The 23,761-nt window shown below is 37.9% G+C and overlaps 1 protein-coding gene across 1 annotated transcript in view; it reads left to right on the forward strand.

The window, feature by feature from the left end:
• The window catches only part of mgat5 (alpha-1,6-mannosylglycoprotein 6-beta-N-acetylglucosaminyltransferase), a 148,536-nt gene that overhangs the window by 16,244 nt on the left and 108,531 nt on the right, over nucleotides 1-23,761 (forward strand). Inside the window, exon 2 of the mRNA XM_057855988.1 lies at nucleotides 1,843-2,261. Coding sequence (XP_057711971.1) covers nucleotides 2,021-2,261 — 241 coding nt within the window. The 5' untranslated portion in view covers nucleotides 1,843-2,020. The remainder of the gene's footprint in view (nucleotides 1-1,842; nucleotides 2,262-23,761) is intronic.

The following is a 23,761-nucleotide window of genomic DNA, read 5'->3' on the forward strand; positions in this document are numbered from 1 at the left end:
CTCTGCTGATTTTACGTTGCCTTTTAGCTCGATGTATACGTAATACGGTGTCATTATAGATTGAACGCGACAATGCGTGAGTGGATAGTGCAGCGCATGCGTTAATTGCGTTAAATATTTTAATGTTATTATCGCCGTTGACGCGATAAATTTGATAGCCCTACTTTAAGCCAAAACTAAAGACTCTGGATGAGTGTAAGACATTTTGTCTGTAACGTTAAATACAATTAGAAAACGATTTAATTAAAAAAAAAAAAAAAAAATGTGTGTGTATATATATATATATATATTAGGGCTGTCAAACGATTAAAATTTTTAATCGAGTTAATTACAGCTTAAAAAATAATTAATCGTAATTAATCGCAATTAATCGCAATTCAAACCATCTATAAAATATGCCATATTTTTCTGTATATTATTGTTGGAATGGAAAGATAAGACACAAGATGGATATATAAATTCAACATACGGTACATAAGTACTGTATTTGTTTACAATAAATCAACAAGATGGCAATAACATTATTAAAATTCTGTTAAAGTGATCCATGGATAGAAAGACTTGTAGTTCTTAAAGATGAATATTAGTACAAGTTATAGAAATTTTATATTAAAACCCCTCTTAATGTTTTCGTTTTAATAACATTTGTAAAATTTTCAATCAAAAAGTAAACTAGTAGCCCGCCATTGTTGATGTCAATAACTACTTACACAATGGTAATGGATGCTGAAGCCTATGGTAAATGGTGTTACACTTATATAGCGCTTTTCCACCTTTCAAGGCGCTCAAAGCGCTTTACACTATCTCACCATCCACCTACTGGTGACGCAGCACCAGGAGCAACGTGGGGTTCAGTATCTTGCTCAAGGACACTTAGGCGTGTTCATCAGGGCGGAGAATTGAACCCACAACCTCTGGGTTTGGGGGACAACTATTCTACCACTGAGCCACGCCACCCCTATAAAAGCAGTCGCACCCAAGCGCCAGCAGAGGGCGGAAAAACTCCATAAAACACAATTAACAAGTTGGCCTTTCACTATACTGACATTTAAATCTGTCTGAGCGGGGCTAGTGCGTTAATTGCGTCAAATATTTTAACGTGATTAATTAAAAAAATTAATTACCGCCCGTTAACGCGATAATTTTGACAGCCCTAATATATATATATATATATATATATACTGTATATACACATATTAAAAAAGGCATGTCCGATATCTTTTTGCCGATTCTGATACTTTGAAAATGACGTGATCGGACCCGATCGATTGGGATGCCGTTCGATGGGGTTTGATCACATCTTTAATAGAAACCTAGCCCACCCAAGGGCTAACGTTACGTGAGCGAGTAACGTTATATTTATTAGCGCTGAGAAGTCTACTACTTAAAGATGGCGGCTGTTTACTAACGGTGCCCGAGTCTGTCATTTCGCATATAGTCCTAAATGCATGCGATCTCTATGAGACGGACAGACACTACCTGCTACCACACTAGCATCACGCGGGCGTAGTTTTTAGCAACGTCGGTGTAGTTTGTAGCGGCTGTCGGCTGCAGTAAGTTTTTTTTTTTTTCAATTATTATTATTATTGCTTCTTCCTCTTCGCATGTGACGTCAGCGCGTTGTCCCGCATCAAAAGTAGTCCGGGAAAAATGTGATGCTTAGAGCTGGCAAAATTAAACGATTCCTCAAGGTGAATAAATTTACTCGGATCAGTTTTTAACCTCGAGTTACTTGAGTTGCTCGAGTATTCGTTTCAGCTCTACTCCAGACCCTCTCTTTTTACTACATGTATTATCAGCAATATACTCATCTTGCACATTTGCCTTCTTTTTCTTCTGTAGAATGAAGGAGGTTGGCACCTGAGAAGCTGCTTTGTCATCAACATGGGCCAAAGAAAGAAATTGGATAACTGAGGACCTGTGCCGAGATAACATCCCAGCCCCACAACAACCAATCATGCCATCAACACCTGGACCTTTGCAGCTTTTCAATAGTTAAATCAGGGACCACTCACTGAGCATGGCTTCGCCTTTCTTATGGAAGCTGTCATCCCAAAAGCTAGGTTTATTCCTGGTCAGCTTTGGGTTTATCTGGGGCATGATGCTGCTACACTTCACCATCCAGCAGCGAGCCGGCCACGAAAACAGCGCTATGCTCCGGCAACAGATCCTGGACCTGAGCAAGCGCTACATCAAGGCGTTAGCCGAGGAGAACCAAAGTGTTATGGATGGGCCTTATGTGGGCACCATGACTGCTTATGGTGAGTACTGTACAGGCTTGCAAACTTGCCAAGTTTCGGCAAAATTTCGCCGTTTTCAAATCAAAATGGGTCATTCTTCTGAATCATGTAGATCCGAGGAGAAAAAAATGGAGCGGGGTGGGGGTCCGTCAACGAGCGAGTGAAACCGTTAACTTCAAAACCGTAGTCCATGCTCAAAACTACTCTAGTCCAGGGGTTCCCATCTGCCGGGCCGCGGACCGGTTCCGGTGCGCATTTGCTACCGGGCCGCACAGAAATAATAATTTGATAACGACCGCATTCTGGCCGAATTAACCCAGTGCCCCTGCTTAACACACCAATATCCCTGGCTACTAGAGGCGTGCAAAATTTCCGATTCTTAGATTATTCGCGATTCGGCCGTGGAAGATTCGAGAACGATTCACAAACATCCAAATTCCGATTATTGAATTATACCAGGTGAAGCGGAAATAAAACGCGGTTAGCGCGGTCTTCGGGACGCAATGAGGAACGGACCGAGAGTAAATATCATGTGCAGCTAATGCCTCTAGGTAAAAAAAACCCAAAACAATACCTGACTGTGGCCGTCAGGCGCTACAAACAGCGCTAGTTACTAGTTGCTACAAACATGCGGCAACATACGGCTATGGTAGGTATCACATATATCTAGACTAGATGTGAAATGACAGACTTTCCCGCGCTAGTAAACAGGCGCCATCTTAAAGCAGTACTCTAGAAGGCTCTGTTGTAACGAACCTAATTACTTTTTATCTAAACTACCCCGAAATCGGCAAAATCTTGACTTGAATCTATCTTTAAATAATGAAACAGTTTTAAAATTTTCACATGTTGAAAGTAGACATGAGGTAAATTATGGAATAACGGGCGCAATTTTAACAACTTTAACGGTTGATTCACAACATTAAATTACCTCCAAACATAGCAAAGGTTACTATGTTTTTGTTTTGTTTTGTTGTTTTGACTTACTCAAGACTCAATACTCAAGTTACTTACATCATTAAATTAATTGGATGTAGTTTAAAGCTGCTGATACAGAATGGGGACTTGAGTATTTCATTTACTGTTTTTAGATGGTAACTTGATACTAAAATAGTAGTTTGGTTTATTTAGCCTGAGAGGATTTTTGAACAATTTTGGAACAAATACAGTGATACCTCAGCTCACGAACGCTTACGCTCACGAACTTTTCGCCTCAAGAACATTAAATTCGCGAGCATATAGTCTAGGAGTGGGAACATCAGGGCACCTCACGATAAGATACGATTCGCGATACAAGGCTCACGATAACGATTCATGACATTCTACGATACAACTGTTGAAACGGGGGGGGGGGGGGGGGGGGGATATTTAAAAATAGAAAAAAATACTGTTTAAGTCATTTATTAAACAGTGACACCTTTTCTGTGCAACATTGCCGTAAAATATAAATCTACTGCAAATTGTGCACCTGCACATATAGAGGAAACAAACCACAACCACTGATATCGCTTGGAAAGATCATGATGAATGGCACCCTTAATTTCTTTAAAGTTTTAAATCTTTAAAAAAATAAAAATAAAATAAAAAGTGCCATAGGTGTCAGCAGTTGAGCTTGGAGTGGGGCAATGATAAAATTGGTGGGTCTTTTCTTCGTATATGACCTTATTTGCTTGGTTTGAGCACTTCCACTATCTGCTTCAGCATTTAAGATGCCAGACTTGCTCAGTCACAGTCTTCCTCACCTTAAAAACAACAAAATAAAAAAAAAAATATTAGCTACTTCATAGCTTTTGAGTTGAAATCCTGATTTTCTTTTTTTGTGTTGGAAGTATTGAATTAAAAAAAATATGAATTGAATGTATAGAAATTAAAAATGCAATAATTACCTATTTTTAATATGTAAGCAACATTAATTATCATGCACATCACTTTATATATCTTGGAACCTATTCAAACCATTTTTATAGCTTATTGTATCAAAATGACAGTAATAACAGTTTGTGTAGTAAACTTGATGGAAAGTGGTTCTCAAATAATATCAAATAAATCGGTAAATTCATGTGGGCTTGTTCGATATTCATTTTCATCCAGTTTAGGGTCCTGGTTTATTTTATATCATTCAACACCAAATGTCATCAAAATAATACATGTAAATTAAAAAGTCAATTACATTGCAAAACTTTCTTACCTCAAGTGATGAAAGCGAAGCTCACAAACTCCGGTGTCCACTATGTCACCAGCTGCAAGTGAAACTTATTTTTCTAAGACAATTCTTGCATACAGCAAAGTCCTTGTTCACCTTACTTCCTTTCTTGTTGGTGTAAAATCTAAAGTGTGTCCCCATGTGTGATTTGTAGCAATATTTTGCTCATTTTTTCCTCCACCGTTCTCACAGAGCTTTTTTATTTTTTCAACCCACTTGGAGCTTCCTTTCTTCTTCTCTAGACGACTTGTGTGCACTTTACCCTCACCGCCACTCCCGAGCGTCCCTAGTGGACCGCCAAGGAATTGCTCAACAAACATTGAGCAGTTGACAGCATCCATACTCCATTGTATGTCCAATATGTTAAATAAAAGTATCGATACTTGGCGGGAGCATATCAATAACCGATCGGGTTGCAAAATATCGTGATATATCGCTGTATCGAGATATTGTCACACTCTTAATATAGTCTCTGCTGACGAACTAGTTTTTGGCGGACGAACCAAACCACGCGGTCGAACAGCGCCACGAGAAGCTGACGCACGCTCACGGCGTCCCAGTTCGTCCCCTCCCTTTCGTTGACTGCGGACGTGGTTTGTGTTTGATAGACATTTTGGACCATATTGAGTGTACTTTTGCTATTATGGGACCGAGAAAGACCCCACCACAGGCTAGTGTTAAGCCTAAGAAGACATTAAAAAAAATAAGGTATATTTTAGTGTAGTTTAAGGCTTATTTAGTAGAAAATTATGTTTTATGGGGACCTGGGAACGGATTATTCTCATTTGAATGGTTTCTTATGGGAAATAAATGTTCGGAAGATGAACTTTTCGCCTTACACACACTTTCTGGGGACCAATTATGTTCGTGAGCTGAGGTATCACTGTATACAAAACATTTTTAAAAATGGGGGGGCATCAATAATCGATTTATAATCGAATCGGTGTCTCTGAATCGTAATCGTAATCGAATCGTTAGGTGCCCAAAGATTCCCACCTCTACTGGCTACTCTAGATATAATACGACGGGATAGATTAGAATCTCGTCATAGAAATCCATTAATTGGACTGCCAAGAGTACATCTTGTTTGTGTATATAATATATCTATGTGCGCTTGCCCTCGATAATAACGTATTACTAGGCCGCGGGCGCAGCACATTTGTTCCCGGAAATAATTACTGTTGCCCCCACACGAGCGAAGATGACTGGAAAACAGACGTCTTTGGAGATATTTTTACGGTGAAAAGGGCACCTGACGAGCTTACAACCTCGAAGACCCACGAACGACGAAGGAGTGGATTCGTGACCCGTTTGTGAATAAACCGAGTGATTCGAGCATGTCTGTGCGACAGGAGGATCAACTTGTAGATATCGCAAATGACGGCAACCATATTAAAGGTACATTTGAGACAACAACTCTGCCAAGGTTCTGGATTAAAGTCATTCCGGAATATCCTGACATCACTACGAGAGCATTGAAAACCTTGCTGCAATTTCCAACATCGTATCTCTGTGAAGCGGGCTCCTTAATTAATGCTTAACACAAGGCGAAGTCGTTAATGGTGAGAGCAGTGTGCAGTTTTTGTGTGAAGCTAACATGGCAGGATGTATCTGTGGAGAACTGTTCGACAAGTCCTTCCATGATCAAACGTAAGTTAATATTCCTTTCTTTCAAGAAAGTTTGTGTAGTGTTTACTTTGGAATCACTGCATTTGTGCATTTTGCGGCTATGTTTAACGTTACGCGCATGCGCAGAACCACATCATTGCAACTATTTGATGGGTTGCAAAATTTGTCAGAACACCGGTCCGTGAAAAAAAGACCCAAATAACACCGGTCCGTGGTGCAAAAAAGGATGGGGACCCCTGCTCTAGTCCGATGACCTAGACCTATCACCGCCACTCTCTTCTCATAACAACAAATGACTGACAATAGTGAGAGACGGGAGTACAGCTGTTCTCTGCTTAATGCAAATGGGACATACTGTATATTTTATAATTTAGATTTTGTATAATTTGCTACTTAATGCGTCTTATATGTTCTAGTTTCAGGATCAGATTTAGACTTGTATATGTTAAATTATTATGTACTGTGTTTAATTCGAGATGTCTCTGGTTGCACTATGAAATGCACGTTTCCGCGCATGCCTTGTGTCCATGTTAATTTGTCACCTTTTTCTCCCCTAACCAGTTTGCATGCCTGACTGTAACTTGAAACTCCTCTTTATCATGAAAGTCCCACTTACAGGATTTATTGTTTGAAGGGATGTTATTCGCCGAAAAAGAAAAACTGAAAATGAGGAAGAAGTTGAGAAAACATGATTGTCATTATTTTGGCATCATATTGAACAAAATTAGCCTAATTAGTTTTATCCCAACTAGGGCTGTCAAACGATTAAAACTTTTAATCGATTTAATCACGGCTTAAAAACTAATTAATCGTAATTAATCACAATTCAAACCATTTCTAAAATATGCCATATTTTTCTTTAAATTATTGTTGGAATGGAAAGAAAGGACAAGACGGATGTATACATTCAACATACTGTACATAAGTACTGTATTTTTTATTATAACAATTAGGCCTGCAGCTATCGATTATTTTAGTAGTCAATTAATCGATGAACTAGTTAGTTCGAATAATCGAGTAATGGATAAGGAATACAAAAAATTAAAATACCTGACTTGAGCCTCAAACGGCATAAAAAAATTAATAAAAGAGGATATATGCGTAACAAAAGAACAATTGACTAACTTTCATAGCAAAAGTCTGCTAGTTTAAATGCTATAACATTTTACAATACTCTTAACAAAGTTTAAACACATCTTCCCACAAAAAACTGCTAAGTATACCTTCAAACTAAATTACGAATGCGTTCAAAAAATATTAGCTCAAACAAAAACTTAGCTTATGTTGGTCTTAACAGGGAGCAGCTGGATTCAGCCATGTGAAATGAGGCAGACTAGAGGGCAGTGTATCCACCCAAATCAATAAAACTAAATGCAAACACTTTCAAAACAAACATTACAACGCCACTTTAATTAAGAGAATATTCGAGGCAGCAAAATTCGAATATTTTTTTTCTAATCGAATACTCCAGTTTATCGATTAATCGTTTCAGCACTAATAACAATAAATCCACAAGATGGCATTAACATTATTAACATTCTTTCTATGAAAGGGATCCACGGATAGAAAGACTTGTAATTCTTAAAAGATAATTGAGTTTGTATATTGTGACTAAATATTGCCATCTAGTGTATTTGTTGAGCTGAATAAAATGTTTGAATAGAGTTTGCCCAAATGCATGATTGGAAGTGGGGCAACCATGACTGTCAGTGGTGGCTGCAAATGGTATATCTTCTCTGCGTTGTGTTCAATACATGGTGTAAAAGATCGTCTCCTATTATTCTTCACACCTAACCTAGATGTGCTACGTCAGATCCCATGCCATTGGCTGCGTCGCATCATTGGACGCGTAGTACATATACTACATCGATGAATTAAGAATAGCCATGACTGAATAGATGTTAAGCAGGCCAAATCAATCCATTCCAGTGACTATAGATAATGCTGCAAATATTGTTAATTCAGTATGTAACACAGATGGACTCGGACCACAAATAGGATGTTTTGCTCATGTGGTAAACATAAGTTGTGCAAGTTCTCCCACTTGAAAATATTACAGAGGCCTGTAATTGTCAACATGGGTAAACCTCAACCATGAGAGACAGAATGTTGAAAAAAAAAAACAGAAAATCACATTGTTTGATTTTTAAATAATTTATTTGCAAATCATGGTGGAAAATGAGTATTTGGTCAATACCAAAAGTTCATCTCAATACTTTGTTATGTACCCTTTGTTGGCAATAACGGAGGCCAAACGTTTTCTGTAACTCTTCACAAGATTTTCACACACTGTTGCTGGTATTTTTTGCCCATTCCTCCATGCAGATCTCCTCTAGAGCCTCCATGCAGATCTCCTCTAGAGCAGTGATGTTTTGAGGCTGTCGTTGGGCAACACGGACTTTCAACTCCCTTCACAGATTTTCTATGGGGTTGAGATCTGGAGACTGGCTAGGCCACTCCAGGACCTTGAAATGCTTCTTACGAAGCCACTCCTTTGTTACCCTTGGCTGTGTGTTTGCGATCATTGTCATGCTGAAAGACCCAGCCACGTCTCATCTTCAAAGCCCTTGCTAATAGAAGGAGGTTTTTACTCAAAATCTCTCGACACATGGCCCTCATGGAGTGTGACTGACTGAGATTGTGGACAAGTGTCTTTTATACCGATAATGAGATAAAACGAGTGCCATTAATACAGGTAACGAGTGGAGCCTCATTAGAAGAAGTTAGACCTCTTTGATAGCCAGAAATCTTGCTTGTTTGTAGGTGACCAAATACTTTTTTTTCCACTCTAAAATTCTTTAAAAATAAAACAATGTGATTTTCAGTTTTTTTTTCTACATTCTGTCTCTCATGGTTGAGGTTTACCCATGTTGACAATTACAGGCCTCTAATCCTGTCTCTCATGGTTGAGGTTTACCCATGTTGACAATTACAGGCCTCTAATCTTTTCAAGTAGGAGACCTTGCACAATTGGTGGTTGACTAAATACTTATTTGCCCCACTGTAAATACATTCTTCCACACATCGCTTGAATCATAAAATTAGCATAGCAATGGTATGGGCGCTGATAACCGAGTCTTCCTTTCGCTATAGCTGAGTACTTGTTCTACCATCGATACATTTAAGATTTACAGGCTATTCACTGCTGATTGGTTAGTTTGCGGTCGATACAGCCGTATCGCTCGCCTGTAAAAACGGATATCCGGTCGTATCGGTTTATCGTTCTCAAACTTACTGCTTAACTTTAAAAGTGCAGAAATGAGGCGTGCTAGCTAATTTTTCTCCACAACTGTAAGCCAATTTTCTCAGAGACTGTAGGGGACAGTAAAAACAATCCGCGGTGTACTGAAATGTCTGCGTGGTTTAAAAATATGAGTTATGTGAAATCAATTCAAAGATTGGCACGCATTTGAAGGAGCGACTGGGGGAATTTAGCAATAATGTAGGGGAAACCCTGTCTTTCACTGCACTTGAAAAGCCGGTATTTCAAGTTTGGCAGCAAACGTTTGACAAACACTAAATCCAATGAGACAGAATACATCTCGAGGATCGAAATCTGGTTAAAATAAAAAAAAAGATTCGATTTTAAAATTGTATTTATTTGTTTTTAAGGACTCATATAGGCTGCCATTGACGGCGATAGATGTCCAATCCATTTTGAGTGGTCTAATTGCATTTGGAGGTCTATTAGAGGTCGACTGATATGGGATTTAATGCACGTGTGTGTTCAATTAAAATACCTGCATACCCTTTTTGTGTGAAAATAAGTTAATAACAATTAACCTTGGACAGTCCCTGACAAAAGTCTTGTTGCTTATCCATTTTGTGGAAACAATTGCTAATAACTTGACTTTTAATTATTCAATTGGTTTCAGAAATGGGTCATATGAAAGCTAAAACCCTCCCAAATTATGTTGAATGTACAACTGCTCGTTAACACTTAATTTCTAATCAGCCAATCTCATGGCGGCACCTCAGTACATTTAGGCATGTAGACATGGTTTAAGACAATCTCCTGCAGTTCAAACCGATCATCAGTATGGGGAAGAAAGGTGATTTGAGTGACTTTGAACGTGGCATGGTTGTTGGTGTCAGAAGGGCTGGTCTGAGTATTTCAGAAACTGCTGATCTACTGGGATTTTCACGCACAACCATCTCTAGGGTTTACAGAGAATGGTCCGAAAAAGAAAAAATATCCAGTGAGCGGCAGTTCTGTGGGCGGAAATGCCTTGTTGATGCCAGAGGTCAGAGGAGAATGGCTAGACTGGTTCGAGCTGATAGAAAGGCAACAGTGACTCAAATAACCACCTGATACAACCAAGGTAGGCATAAGAACATCTCTGAACGCATAGTACGTCGAACTTTGAGGCAGATGGGCTACAGCAGCAGAAGACCGCGCCGGGTGCCACTTCTTTCAGCTAAGAACAGGAAACTGAGGCTACAATTTTCACAAGCTCATCGAAATTGGACAATAGAAGATTAGAAAAACGTTGCCTGGTCTGATGAGTCTCAATTTCTGCTGCGACATTCGTATTGTAGGGTCAGAATTTGGTGTCAACAACATGAAAGCATGGATCCATCCTGCCTTGTATCAACGGTTCAGGCTGGTAGTGGTGGTGTAATGGTGTGGGGAATATTTTCTTGGCACTCTTTGGGCCCATTGGTACCAATTGAGCATCGTTGGAGCGCCACAGCCTACCTGAGTATTGTTGCTGACCATGTCCATCCCTATATGACCACAATGTACCCAACTTCTGATGGCTACTTTCATCAGGATAATGCGCCATGTCATAAAGCTGGAATCATCTCAGACTGGTTTCTTGAACATGACAATGGGTTCACTGTACTCAAATGGCCTCCAGAGCCACCAGATCTCAATCCAATTGAGCATCTTTGGGATGAGGTGGAACGGGAGATTCGCATCATGAATGTCCAGCCGACAAATCTGCACCAACTGTATGATGCCATCATGTCGATATGGAGCAAACTGTCTGAGGAATGCTTCCAGCACCTTGTTGAATCTATGCCACGACGAATTGAGGCAGTTCTGAAGGCAAAAGGGGGTCTGGCCCGTTACTAGCATGGTGTACCTAATATAGTGGCCGGTGAGTGTATATCTGAACCATTTGTTAAGAGCATTGTAAAAAAAAAAAAAAAAAAGTTAGCATTTTATAGCATTTAAGCTAGCGGACGTTTGCTATGTAAGTTAGCCAATTGTTCTTTTGATCATACAGTAGATCAGTGCTTCTCAATTATTTTATGTTACTCCCCCCCCCCCGGAAGATTTAAACATTCCGCGCCCCCCCAACGCTCTGCCGCCACTGTAAGTATATACTGTAGTACAGACATGTCCAAAGTCCGGCCCGGGGGCCAAATGCGGCCCGCGGTCAAACTTCATCCGGCCCCCAGCCTCTGTCATAAAATCATTACGTCTGGCCCGCACACATACTTAATACCGTATTGGCCCAAATATAAGACGGTGTTTTTTGAATTGAAATAAGACTGAAAAAGTGGGTGTGGTCTTATATTCGCAGTCTGGACATTTTACCCATTTACGACGCTAGAGGGCGCCGGATACCATTGAAGCGATGTTCTGTCATGACAGATCTCAGCTACTCGCAAGTTTAACCAGTTTGCATTATTTTATTGCAATGTTTTCCTTATTCAGATTTGTTTCAAGACTACAGTTAGATTTCACTTTGATGGTTAATGCAGTTATTGCAATTTTGTTGTTTTATCACAATAGATTGGTTTATTTACCTACCAAAAAACAGAAGCCATTCATATACAAATGTGATTGCACTTTAGTTTACATATTTAAATGTTCAGATATTAAGATTTGAATGAGGCCAAATAACATGCTTTCTCTCAAATATATTGTTATAATCATTTGTTTCAGATGTACTGTAATTATTTTCTGTATAAAAATTAATTTGGTGTTCAAAAAGTCTTTTTTCAAACTTGAGTCTTGAAAAAGAGGGGGTCGTCTTATAATCAGGGCCGTCTTATATTCCGGCCAATACGGTAAATTGGTCAGCAGAGCTGCTACCGGCATATGAAGTAGCTTACACACTAAATGCTGCTGCTCATTTACCCACTAAAAGGCAGCAGCACTCTAAGCAACATTACTCCGTGTGACCCTTTACTTCCAATTTTCTAAAATGGCGACAATCAACAACAACAACAAAAAAGAAAGGTGACTGCGACGGCCGACGCTTCAAGGATAGGTGGAAATTGGACTATTTCTTCACTAAAATATGCAACAACTCGGTCTGCCTCATTTGCAAAGAGATAGTAGCTGTTTTTAAAAAGTTCAATGTGAGGCGATAATACCAAACAAGACACGCTGACATGTACGACAAGATCATAGGGAAGATACGCAGCGAAAAATTGAAGCAACTTGAAGCTAGTTTAATTTCACAGCAGCAGTATTTCACAAGAGCCCGAGAGTCAAATGAGAACGCCACAAAGGCTAGTTACGAGATTGTTGAAATTATTAATTTAAAAAAATAATAAAGCAAATGTGACACACAGAATGGCTTGCTAAAATTTGCTTAAATATATTGTTCTACGTAAAGGACGTCAGCCAAGGTCGGCCCCCCAAATTTTTACGACACCAAATCTGGCCCCCTTTGCAAAAAGTTTGGACACCCCTGCTGTAGTATCATTTCTATATAAAATTCTTATAAGTACACCTCTGCAAAACATTGTGTTCTTTTTAATATTAAAGAAAAACGTAATATAGATCAACTTGCAATAAAGCGTAAAAAAACCCAACACATCAAATGTGTAAAAATACCCTCAAGATAAATTTTGGACCGTTTAATACTGAAAAATAAAATCAATAAATAATAATAAATTCAAATTAATTTGCAACATTAGCTCATGAGGACAATATGTCGAACAATTAGACCGGGAAAAAAACAAAAATTTATAGAACAAAACGACAGTTTCATTGGACAGAGGGACAGTTTTTATTTTTGCGGCAGACAGTATCAGCTCCTTTGTACTAAAAGTCAAAGCCAAAAACTAAATGCTACTTACGCTTTGTCATATTTCCTTGTCTAAGCTTTTCATATCTCCAGTGCTCTTTGCTGTGTGCTCTTGTTTGGTGTGCTCTTGTTTGGTTCAAAAATATTGCGCACACGCTGAAAATGAGAACGGCACTGCCACCCACTGAGTGGATGTGCAATTACACTTTATTCTAGTGTGACAAAAAATTACGTTCCCCAAGGTCACATGCGCCACCCCAGAGCATCTCTCTGCGCCCCCCTGGGGGGGCCCGCCCCACTATTTGAGAAGTACTGCAGTAGATCCTTATTCATTTGTTTATACCGTTTGAGGCTCAGCTCAGGTATTCTAATTTTTCACATTCCATATCCGGTTACTCGATTATTCAAACTAACTAGTTCATCGATTAATCGACTACTAAAATAATCGATAGCTGCAGCCCTAAAAAACTGTAATTAAAACTTTTTTTTTTGTTTCCGTTCCATATGCAAATGCAGTACAGACGACAGTATAAAGCGGCCGCAAGACACAACGTCATCTCACATTTTGTGGATTTCGGGATATGAAAAGAAAGATATGATATGAAAGAATATTGTCTAAATCTAGTGAAATACTTCCCACCAAAAAAGAAACAGGTTCATGTAAAACACTGTGGGGAACCTATTATTTTTAAATGAAAATTAATACGTTATCCTTATAGCACTTGATACATTTTATTCATGTAGTAACACATGAACATTCATATTTTCTTAAAGAAATAGCCAAAGAAGTCTCAACAGTGTTGGCTCATCGGCTTTAAGGCCACTTGAAAGCACCATAAAGAACCAATTGGCTGCAAAGCTGCATTGATTCAAGAAGCTTCATTTGGCCACCACTGCTCACTTAGTATGGGAGAGATAGACAACCTCCTCTGCCACCTGCTGTCAACCAGTGTTGTTTTTCTGGACGAAAAAACTTAGTTTTAGACATATCTTAGTCGTGTCAAAACCTCATTTCATTTGACCTACTCCAAACCGGTGAATTGGGCGGTATTAAATTCCAATTCATTTACTCTAAACTGACTAACTGTAATGTTTCACTGGATGTGAAAGCAGCTGACCTGCACTCATTGTTTCTGTGCTGTGCAGCAGCAGTTGTGGGGCGTTTTTGTGACCTGAATGCTTTTGTGCTTGTGGAATCAGAATTCAAGGAGATTATGCTAAAGGACAAAATGGGTGCTGTCCATACTGTAAGCCTTTATTGCTGCTCTAATCCATGATGCGCTCAGTTTACCTTGTCCTTGTTTTGTTGTATGATTGAGATCTGGTTGCCAGGGATGCTGATCTTATTCTGTATAGCAGTTCTTAGTTTTCATGCCGCAGGAAATGATCCCTCTCTAAAATATTGCATGACAGTATTTGGAAAGCATATACAGTCTCTGACAAAAGTCTTGTCGCATATCCACTCTGTAGAAACAATTGCTAATAATTAGTGCTGCAACAATTAATCGATTAACTCGAGTATTCGATTAGAAAAAAATATTTGAATTAAATTTTGCTGCTTCGAGTTCGTCTAATTAAAGTGGCGTTGTAATGGTTTGTATTGAAAGTGTTTGCATTTAGCTTTATTGATTTGGGTGGATACACTGCCCTCTAGTCTGCCTCATTATCCAGCTGCTCCCTGTTAAGACCAACCTAAGCTAAGTTTCTGTTTATGCTAAAGTTTTTTTTAAATATTCGTATTTTATATTATAGGTATTAGGGCTGCAGCTATCGAATATTTTAGTAGTCGATTAATCGATGGACTACTTAGTTCGAATAATCGAGTAATCGGATGAGGAACATGAAAAATTAAAATACCTGAGCTGAGCCTCGAACGGTGTAACATTTTGTTTAAATGAGGATCTATGTACAAAAAAAAGAACAACTGGCTAATTTACATAGAAAAATTCCGCTAGCATAAATGCTATAAAATGCTATTTTTTCTTTTTTTTTTTTTTTTTTTTTACAATGCTCTTAACAAATGGTTAAGACACATATTCCCATAAAAGATGGCTAAATATACTTCTAAACTAAATTAGGAATGCATTAAAAACATTAGCTCAAACAAAAACTTAGCTTGCGTTGGTCTTAACAGGGAGCAGTTGGATTCAGCCATGTGAAAAGAGGCAGACCAGAGGGCAGTGTACCCACCCTCATCAATAAAACTAATTTCAAACACTTTCAAAATAAACCATTAAAACGCCAATTTAATTAAACCAATACTTGAAGCAACAAAATTTAATTCGAATATTTTTTTGCAATCGAATACTCGAGTTAATCGATTAATCGTTGCAGTACTAATAGGTATATTTAGCCATTTTTGTGGGAATATGTGTCTGAACCATTTGTTCAGAGCACTGTAAAAAAAAAAAAAAAAAAAGTTAGCATTTTATAGCATTTAAGCTAGCGGACTTTTGCTATGTAAGTTAGCCAATTGTTCTTTTGTTGTACATAGATCCTTATTTATTTAAATTTTTAATGCCGTTTGAGGCTCAGCTCAGGTATTTTAATTTTTTATGTTCCTCATCCGATTATTCGAACTAAATAGTTCATCGATTAATCGACTACTAAGATAATAGATAGCTGCAGCCCTACTAATAACCTGACTTTTGATTATTCAGTTGGTTTCAGAAATGGCCCATATGAAAGCTAAGACCCTCCCAAATGATGTTGAATGTACAAAAATATATTTGTTTCACTGAAAAAAGATTTATCATTTCATGACGACATAAAGGTCAAGTTTTGGCAAGACAAAAGTTTTGTCGCCTACACAAAGTAGTGTGAAAATTGAAAAGAAAAAAAAAAGTACTTTAAATACAAAAATATGTTACATAACATAAGCGAATTAAGTAGTGGTGCTGTGAGATCCAAATTTAGTAATTTGTATGACTTCCATGGGCTTGAAGGACTGCATCCATGCGGTTTGGCAAGGATTCATACAATTTATTGAAGTCATCAGGAACATCAAAGAAAGCAGCCTTGCATGCCTCCCAGAGTTCATCAATATTCTTGGATTTCGTCTTCCATGCTTCCTCTTTCATCCTGTTCATGTCTGGTGACTGGGCTGGCCAGTCCTGGAGGATCTTGATCTTCTTTGCTTTGAGGAACTTTGAGGTAGAGATTGAAGTATGCGATGGAGCGCCATCCTGCTGCGGAATTTGTCCCTTTTTATGGTTAGGAATTTAAGAGGCAGCTAAGATTTGTTGATATTTCAGACTATTTATGTTGCCTTCCACTCTGCAGCTCTCTCGCACTCCCTCATACTGGATGTAACCCTAGACCATGATTTTGCTACCACCAAACTTCACTGTTTTGTGGCAAAAGGTGGATTTTTCAAATGAATCTTCCATTGAATTACACCACAGTCGCTGCAAATATCGCAGGAGACCTACTGGATCCCGCATGGATCCGAGATTCACTCAGAAGGTGTGGAAGGCAACATAAATAGTCTGAAATATCAACAAATCATGATATTTCCACCTGCAGATCTCTCAGGGTGCAGACAATTAAAAAAACTGTGTGGCATTTGCCAAGGCCCACAGCCTGTCAAAAGGATGGATGCTGGGAAAGTGGCAAAAGGGGGATTTTTCAGATGAATCTTCCATTGAATTACACCACAGTCACCGCAAATATCGCAGGAGACCTACTGGAGCCCGCATGGATCCGAGATTCACTCAGAAAACAGTGAAGTCTGGTGGTGGCAAAATCATGGTCTGGGGTTACATCCAGTATGGGGGAGTGCGAGAGATCTGCAGGGTGGAAGTAGTCTGAAATATCAACAAATCTAAGCTGCCTCTTACATTCCTAACTATAAAAAGGGACAAATTCTGCAGCAGAATGGTGCTCCATCGCATACTTCAATCAAGATCCTCCAGGACTGGCCAGCCCAGTCCCCAGACATGAACATCATTGAGCATGTCTGGGGTAGGATGAAAGAGGAAGCATGGAAGATGAAACCCAAGAATCTTGATGAACTCTGGGAGGCATGTAAGACTGCTTTCTTTGATATTCCTGATGACTTCATCATTAAATTTTATGAATCCTTGCCAAAGCCCATGGAAGTCAAAAAAATTTTAAATTTGGATCTCACAGCACCACTACTTCATTCGCTTGTGTTATGGAACATATTTTTGTATGTGAAGTACATTTTTTGTTCAATTTTCACACTACTTTCTGTAGGCGACAAAACTTTTGTCTTGCCAATATTTAACCTTTGTCTTCATTAAATGATAAATCTTTTTTCAGTGAAACATATTTTTGTACATTCAACATCATTTGGGAGGGTCATAGCTTTCATATGAGCCATTTCTGAAACCAATTGAATGATTAAAAGTCAGGTTATTAGCAATTGTTTCTACAAAATGGATAAGCGACAAGACTTTTGTCAGGGACTGTATGGTGGTGCACTGTGAGTATGTTTCAAAAGCGATATCTTTTTATATCATTGTTAATGGTGCTTGGTGTGCGATTAACAGACTCTCGAGAGCCATCGGAACACTGTATATGGATGGCGCAATGCCAATGGTGCCGCGTGTGCGTCGGGAATAAAGGCTTTTTCAGACGAGCGGTACCAGTGCCCAGCTTGCAGCACAGAAACCCATTCATTGTGTATACAGTATATGTCGGTCAGGCCGTTCCATAAATGTGCTTCCGAGAGGACACAGGAAAAGTGGCTCTCACACCACGTTTTGGCCAAAACTATTATAGCCGTTTCAATCTTGCGTTTTTGCTTGGAGCTTTTTTGTGCAATGAAAAATAAATATTCGTTTTAAGAACTGTGTTTTGTTTGTTCTGTTGCCCTTTGACGACTTCCTCACCCCAGCCCAAAAAATACAAGTAGGAATAGGAATAGAGAGTGAAAACATTTCTGTTATCTCCCTGATTGAGTTAAGGAAATATATTTTAAACTTATTAGCTAGTTAACATCGCATTGTTAGTTTTGAGCTTAATATATTTGTTTGAGTCTTTAATTTCTTTATCATTTTTGCATTCCCCTTTGCTTCGACAATGAAGCAAAGACTCGCAGACTTTGAGTTATTACTAGGGCTGTCAAAATTATCGCGTTAACGGGCGGTAATTAATTTTTTTTGTTAATCACGTTAAAATTAGGGCTGTCAAACGATTAAAATTTGTAATTGAGTTAATTTCAGCTTAAAAATTAATTAATAGTAATTAATCATAATTAATCACAATTCAAACCATCTATAAAATATGCCATATTTTTTCTGTAAATTATTGTTGGAATGGAAAGATAAGACAAAAGACATTCAACATACGGTACATAAGTACTGTATTTGTTTATTATAACAATAAATCAACAAGATGGCATTAACATTATTAACATTCTCTTAAAGCGATCCATGGATAGAAAGACTTGTAGTACTTAAAAGATAAATGTTAGTACAAGTTATAGAAATTTTATATTAAAACCCCTCTTAATGTTTTCGTTTTATTAAAATTTGTTAAATTTTCAATCAAAAAATAAACTAGTAGCCCGCCATTGTTGATGTCAATAATTACACAATACACAATGCTCATGGGTGCTTAAGCCCAGTCGCACCCAAGCGCCAGCAGAGGGCGACAAAACTCCAAAAAACACAAGTAACAAGTAACATTGCACTGTGCTGTTATTTTAATCTGTTTGAGCGGGACATGTGCATTAATTGCGTCAAATATTTTAACGTGATTGACTAAAAAAATTAATTACCACGCGTTAACGTGATCATTTTGACAGCCCTAGTTAAAATATTTGATGCAATTAACGCACATGCCCGCTCAAACAGACTAAAATGACAGTACAGTGTAATGTCCGCTTGTTACTTGTTTTTTGGTGTTTGGCGCCCTCTGCTGGCGTTTGGGTCCAACTGATTTTATTGGTTAGTACCATGAGTGAGCATGGTGTAATTATTGACATCAACAATGGCGAGCTACTAGTTTAGTTTTAGATTGAAAATTTTACAAATTTTAATAAAACGAAAACATTAAGAGGGGTTTTAAAATAAAATTTCTATAACTTGTACTAACATTTATCTTTTAAGAACTAAAGTCTTTCTATCCATGGATCGCTTTAAGAGAATGTTAATAATGTTAATGCCATCCTGTTGATTTATTGTTATAATAAACAAATACAGTACTTATGTACCGTATGTTGAATGTATACATCCGTCTTGTGTCTTATCTTTCCATTCCAACAATAATTTACACAAAAATATGGCATATTTTATAGATGGTTTGAATTACGATTAATTACGATTAATTAATTTTTAAGCTGTAATTAACTCGATTAAAAAATTTAATTTTTTGACAGCCCTAGTTATTACTTTATATCTTAAAAATGTAAAAAAAAATTGTCTTCTTCAGTGAGACCAATTTTAATTGATTTTTTTTTTTTTAAGTTGTTCATCTCTGTCCATTATTTTCCTGCATTTATCGTTTAACCAAGGCAATGAATTCCTCCTTTTATGTTGATTCCCCTTTCTGGTGAAGTTTGACATTACGTCATTGGTCTTTGTCATGAGCAAATTGCTGGATATCTCTACGTCCTTGCTTTGTAATGATTTACTCCAGTCAGTCCCTTGCAGAGCAACCTTCAAGTTTTGCATTTGTTTTTTTAGGAATTGTAGAACTAAAAACTGTGGGTTAATGTAAACCATAAAAACATTTTTTTAGCTTCCTTGAGAAAAAATAGAAACCATCATGAGCATTTGATAGATGATTGTACAACCAATGGCAAAAAGTACGGAATCACCATTCTCGGATAAGAACTCACTCAGACATTTTATCATGTAGAACAAACTCAAATAAAAAGCTTGAAAAAAAATAATGAATTACTGTAATTTTCGGACTATAAGTCGCTACTTTTTTCCTTCATTTTGACTCCTGCGGCGTATAGTCCAGTGCGGCTTTTTTTTTTTTTTTTTTTTGGGGGGGGGTGTTTAATAGGCAACACATGCCTCCTAGCATGCATTGCAGCACTATAGCTGTAAATAGCAATCTAAATTCATGTTCTGTGCTAATTATTTATTCAGTTACTGTTCCAGTTGTTTCATTAATTGCTTGTTATGGTATTTGGTAACACTTTATTTGACAGCAGCGTCATAAGACTGTCATAAGACCGTCATAATTATGACATTACACTATCATGGGCATTACTGAATGCTTATGATAGATGTCATTAAGTGTCATTTGGCAAATTATGTTACTAACTCCATTTATGTCCAGCTCGGATCTTTTACATCCATTCAAAAGTGAGATAATTTGCCGAATAACTCTAAATGACATCTGTTATAAGCATTCATTAATACCCATGACAGTGTCATGTCATAATGACAGTCTCATGGCGCCACTGTCAAAGTGTTACCAAATAACATAACTAGCAATAATGAAACAACTGGAACAATAACTGAATAAATAATTAGCACAGAACATGAATTTTGATTGTTATGTACATCTTTTGCGCTGCAATGCATGCTAGGAGGCATGTTGGACAACAACAGTGTTGACAGTAGGTTGCAGAAGAGATTGACTGTCTCCCCCAAGGGAGCAGTGATGGCCAAATGAAGCTTCTTGAAGCAATGAAGCTTAGCAGCCAATTGGTTCAAAGCTTCATGGTGGTTCATTTGGTCTTCTGACTGTCGTATGATGCCCCAGTCTAATGAAGTGTTACCGGTTAATATCTTATGGTGTAAATATCCCATAATACAGTGAGGACAGCTGCGGCCTATAGTCCAGTGTGGCTTATAGCGCGAAAATTACGGTAGTTGAAAAGTGCAACTCTTTAGCATTCAGAAACAGTAAAATAAATGAATAAAAAACATTGTGGTGGTCAGTAAATGTTACTTTTATAGAGCAAGTGCGGGGAAATATATATGGAATCACTCCATTCTGTGGAAAAAAATATTGGAATCATGAGAAACAAACAAAGAAATAACAATGAAAACACATCTCTAGTATTTAGTAGCACCACCTCTGGCTTTTATGACAGGTTGCAGTTTCCGAGGCATGGACTTGATGAGTATTCTTCATCAATTTGGTTCTAACTCTCCTTCTTTGCAGTTGCCAGATCATCCTTGTCCAATGCAGATTCTTAACTTCTTGACACTTTGTCCAATGCAGATTCTTGACTCTTGACAAGGTGATGATGCTGGAACTTTTGTTTGGTGCTGTTCCAGTGAGATTTACAAAGATGACTGCCTGAAGAAAACATCAAAATTCCCTCAGTCCTTAAAGATATGGGGCTGCATGTCAGGCAAAGACACTGGGGAGTAGGGGTGTGACAAAATATCGAAATAGTGATATATCGTGATTAGTGCTGCAACGATTAATCGATTAACTCGAGTATTCGATTAGAAAAAAAATATTCGAATTAAATTTTGTTGCCTCGAGTATTCGTTTAATTAAAAGCGTTGTAATGGTTTATTTTGAAAATGTTTGCATTTAGTTTTATTGTTCTGCCTCTTTTCACATGGCTGAATCCAACTGCTCCATGTTAAGACCAACATAAGCCACGTTTTTGTTTGAGGTAATGTTTTTTATTGCATTCATATTTTAGTTTATAAGTATATTTAGCCGTTTTTTTTTTTTCAGAATATGTGTCTGAACCATTTAAGAGCATTGTAAAAATGACTTTAGCATTTTATAGCATTTAAGCTAGCGGACTTTTTTATGTAAGTTAGCCAATTCTTTTTTTGTACATAGATCGTCATTTTGTTTAAAAAAAAAAAAAAATCATACCATTTGAGGCTCAGCTAAGGTATTTTAATTTTTCATTTTCCTTATCCGATTACTCGATTATTCGAACTAACTAGTCCATCGATTACTCGACTACTAAAATATTCGATAGCTGCAGCCCTAATCGTGATACTTTGTATCCCAAAATGTTATCGATATGCTCCTGCCAAGAATCGAGATATCGTTTTAAAAAGGTGTCAATGTCTAAAAAAAAAAATAAATAAAAATGAACAAGTTGCTACCAAAATCTTCCACCATAATAGTGTCTCAGTTAACTCTAAGGCTACATTGACGGTGCTCAACGCCCAGTCCATTTAGACTGGGGACGTTCGTTTATTCGAAACCAGATTCACAGTCATTCGGTCTGATTTTCAGGGCATTTACAGGTCACTTGCTGTTCATTTCAGGGCATTTACAGGTCATTTTCTGTTGAGTTTGAGTCACTGCTTATTTATTTGGGTGATTCCCTGGTCATTTCCTATTCTGTAACTCAAAATGAACAGGAAGAGACCCATAAAATACCCAAAAATAAACAGGAAGTAACTGAAAATCAACAGGCAAATGACCTTAAATGGCCCAAAATTACCTCATTGCCTGGTATTGGCTGCCACTACCGGCCAGAGGGTTCGTTCATTTGCTGCCATCCCTCTCACTTCAAACGGATTGAACGTCTACTAGTGATAAACTCATTCCAATTCACAGCAGAAGATTGTTTTTATTTACTAGTTGTTTGTAGAATATCCTAGAATGATTTCCTGACCAATGTATCGATAATCGTTGTATCGCCATATCGTCAGATCATTGTTATCGGGACCTTTGTATCGCAAATCGTATCGTATCGTGAGGTACCAAGAGGTGTGGTTAAGTCCTCAATAAATGCACAAGTTTACATTGAAATTTTAGACAGCTTTCTTATCGCATCCATTGAAAATATGTTTGTCATTTTCCAAGATGACAATGCATCATACCACTAAGCTAAAACTGTCAAAGCATTCCTTGGAGAAAGACTCATCCAGTCAATGTCGTGCCCTGCAAATAGCCCAGATCTCAAACCTATTGGAAACCTGAGGTGAAAATGGAAAAAAAGCAAGGCTCCGACCTGCAAGGATGATCTGGCAACTGCAATCAAAGAGAGTTGGCACCAAATTGATGAAGAATACTCATCAAGTCCGTACCTCAGAGACTGTAAGCTGTCATAAAAGCCAGAGGTGGTGCTACTAAATACTAGAGATGTGTTTTGATTGTTATTTCTTTGTTTGTTTCTCGTGATTCCATGTTTTTTTCCTCAGAATGCAGTGATTCCATATATATTTCGCTGCACTTGCTTTATACAAGTAACATTTACTAACCACCACAATGTTTTTTATTAATTTCTTTAGTGTTTCTGAATGCTAAAGAGTTGCACTTTTGAACTAAATCGTTATTTTTTTCAAGCTTTTTATTGGTTTTATTATGATAAAATGTCTGAGTGAGTGCTCGTCCGAGACTGGTGATTCCATACTTTTTGCTAGGTGTTGTAGACTATTGCAATTGTCAGGGTTAGGGTCAGGGGTACTAATTTGTTATCTCAGGTCAGACCTGCCTCAGATTATTATTTTCTTCTATACTGTCTCTTTTAATTGTATCAAACAGTGCTGGTAACTCCGGAAGCGCTAGAGATAAAGCTCTTTCCTCAATAACCCAATGGAAAACCCCTACCACACCCTGTCAGGATCATTGGAAACGTGCCTTTTGACCATGATAACACATAATGTCTCATCAAAAACGGCTCTATTATTCAAACTATACTACCACTAACTGTGACTCTTCTCGTCTTGTAAACCGTTCTCTTATATGGTAAATGAACAGTACTTATATAGCGCATTTGATGCATGAGAGTGTTGTTGTCACTCCGGCTAAAGGTTTATGAGTTTGCACTTTTCTCTGTC

Source organism: Corythoichthys intestinalis, chromosome 2 (assembly GCF_030265065.1).
Source record: "Corythoichthys intestinalis isolate RoL2023-P3 chromosome 2, ASM3026506v1, whole genome shotgun sequence".
NCBI classification, from domain to species: Eukaryota; Metazoa; Chordata; class Actinopteri; order Syngnathiformes; family Syngnathidae; genus Corythoichthys; species Corythoichthys intestinalis.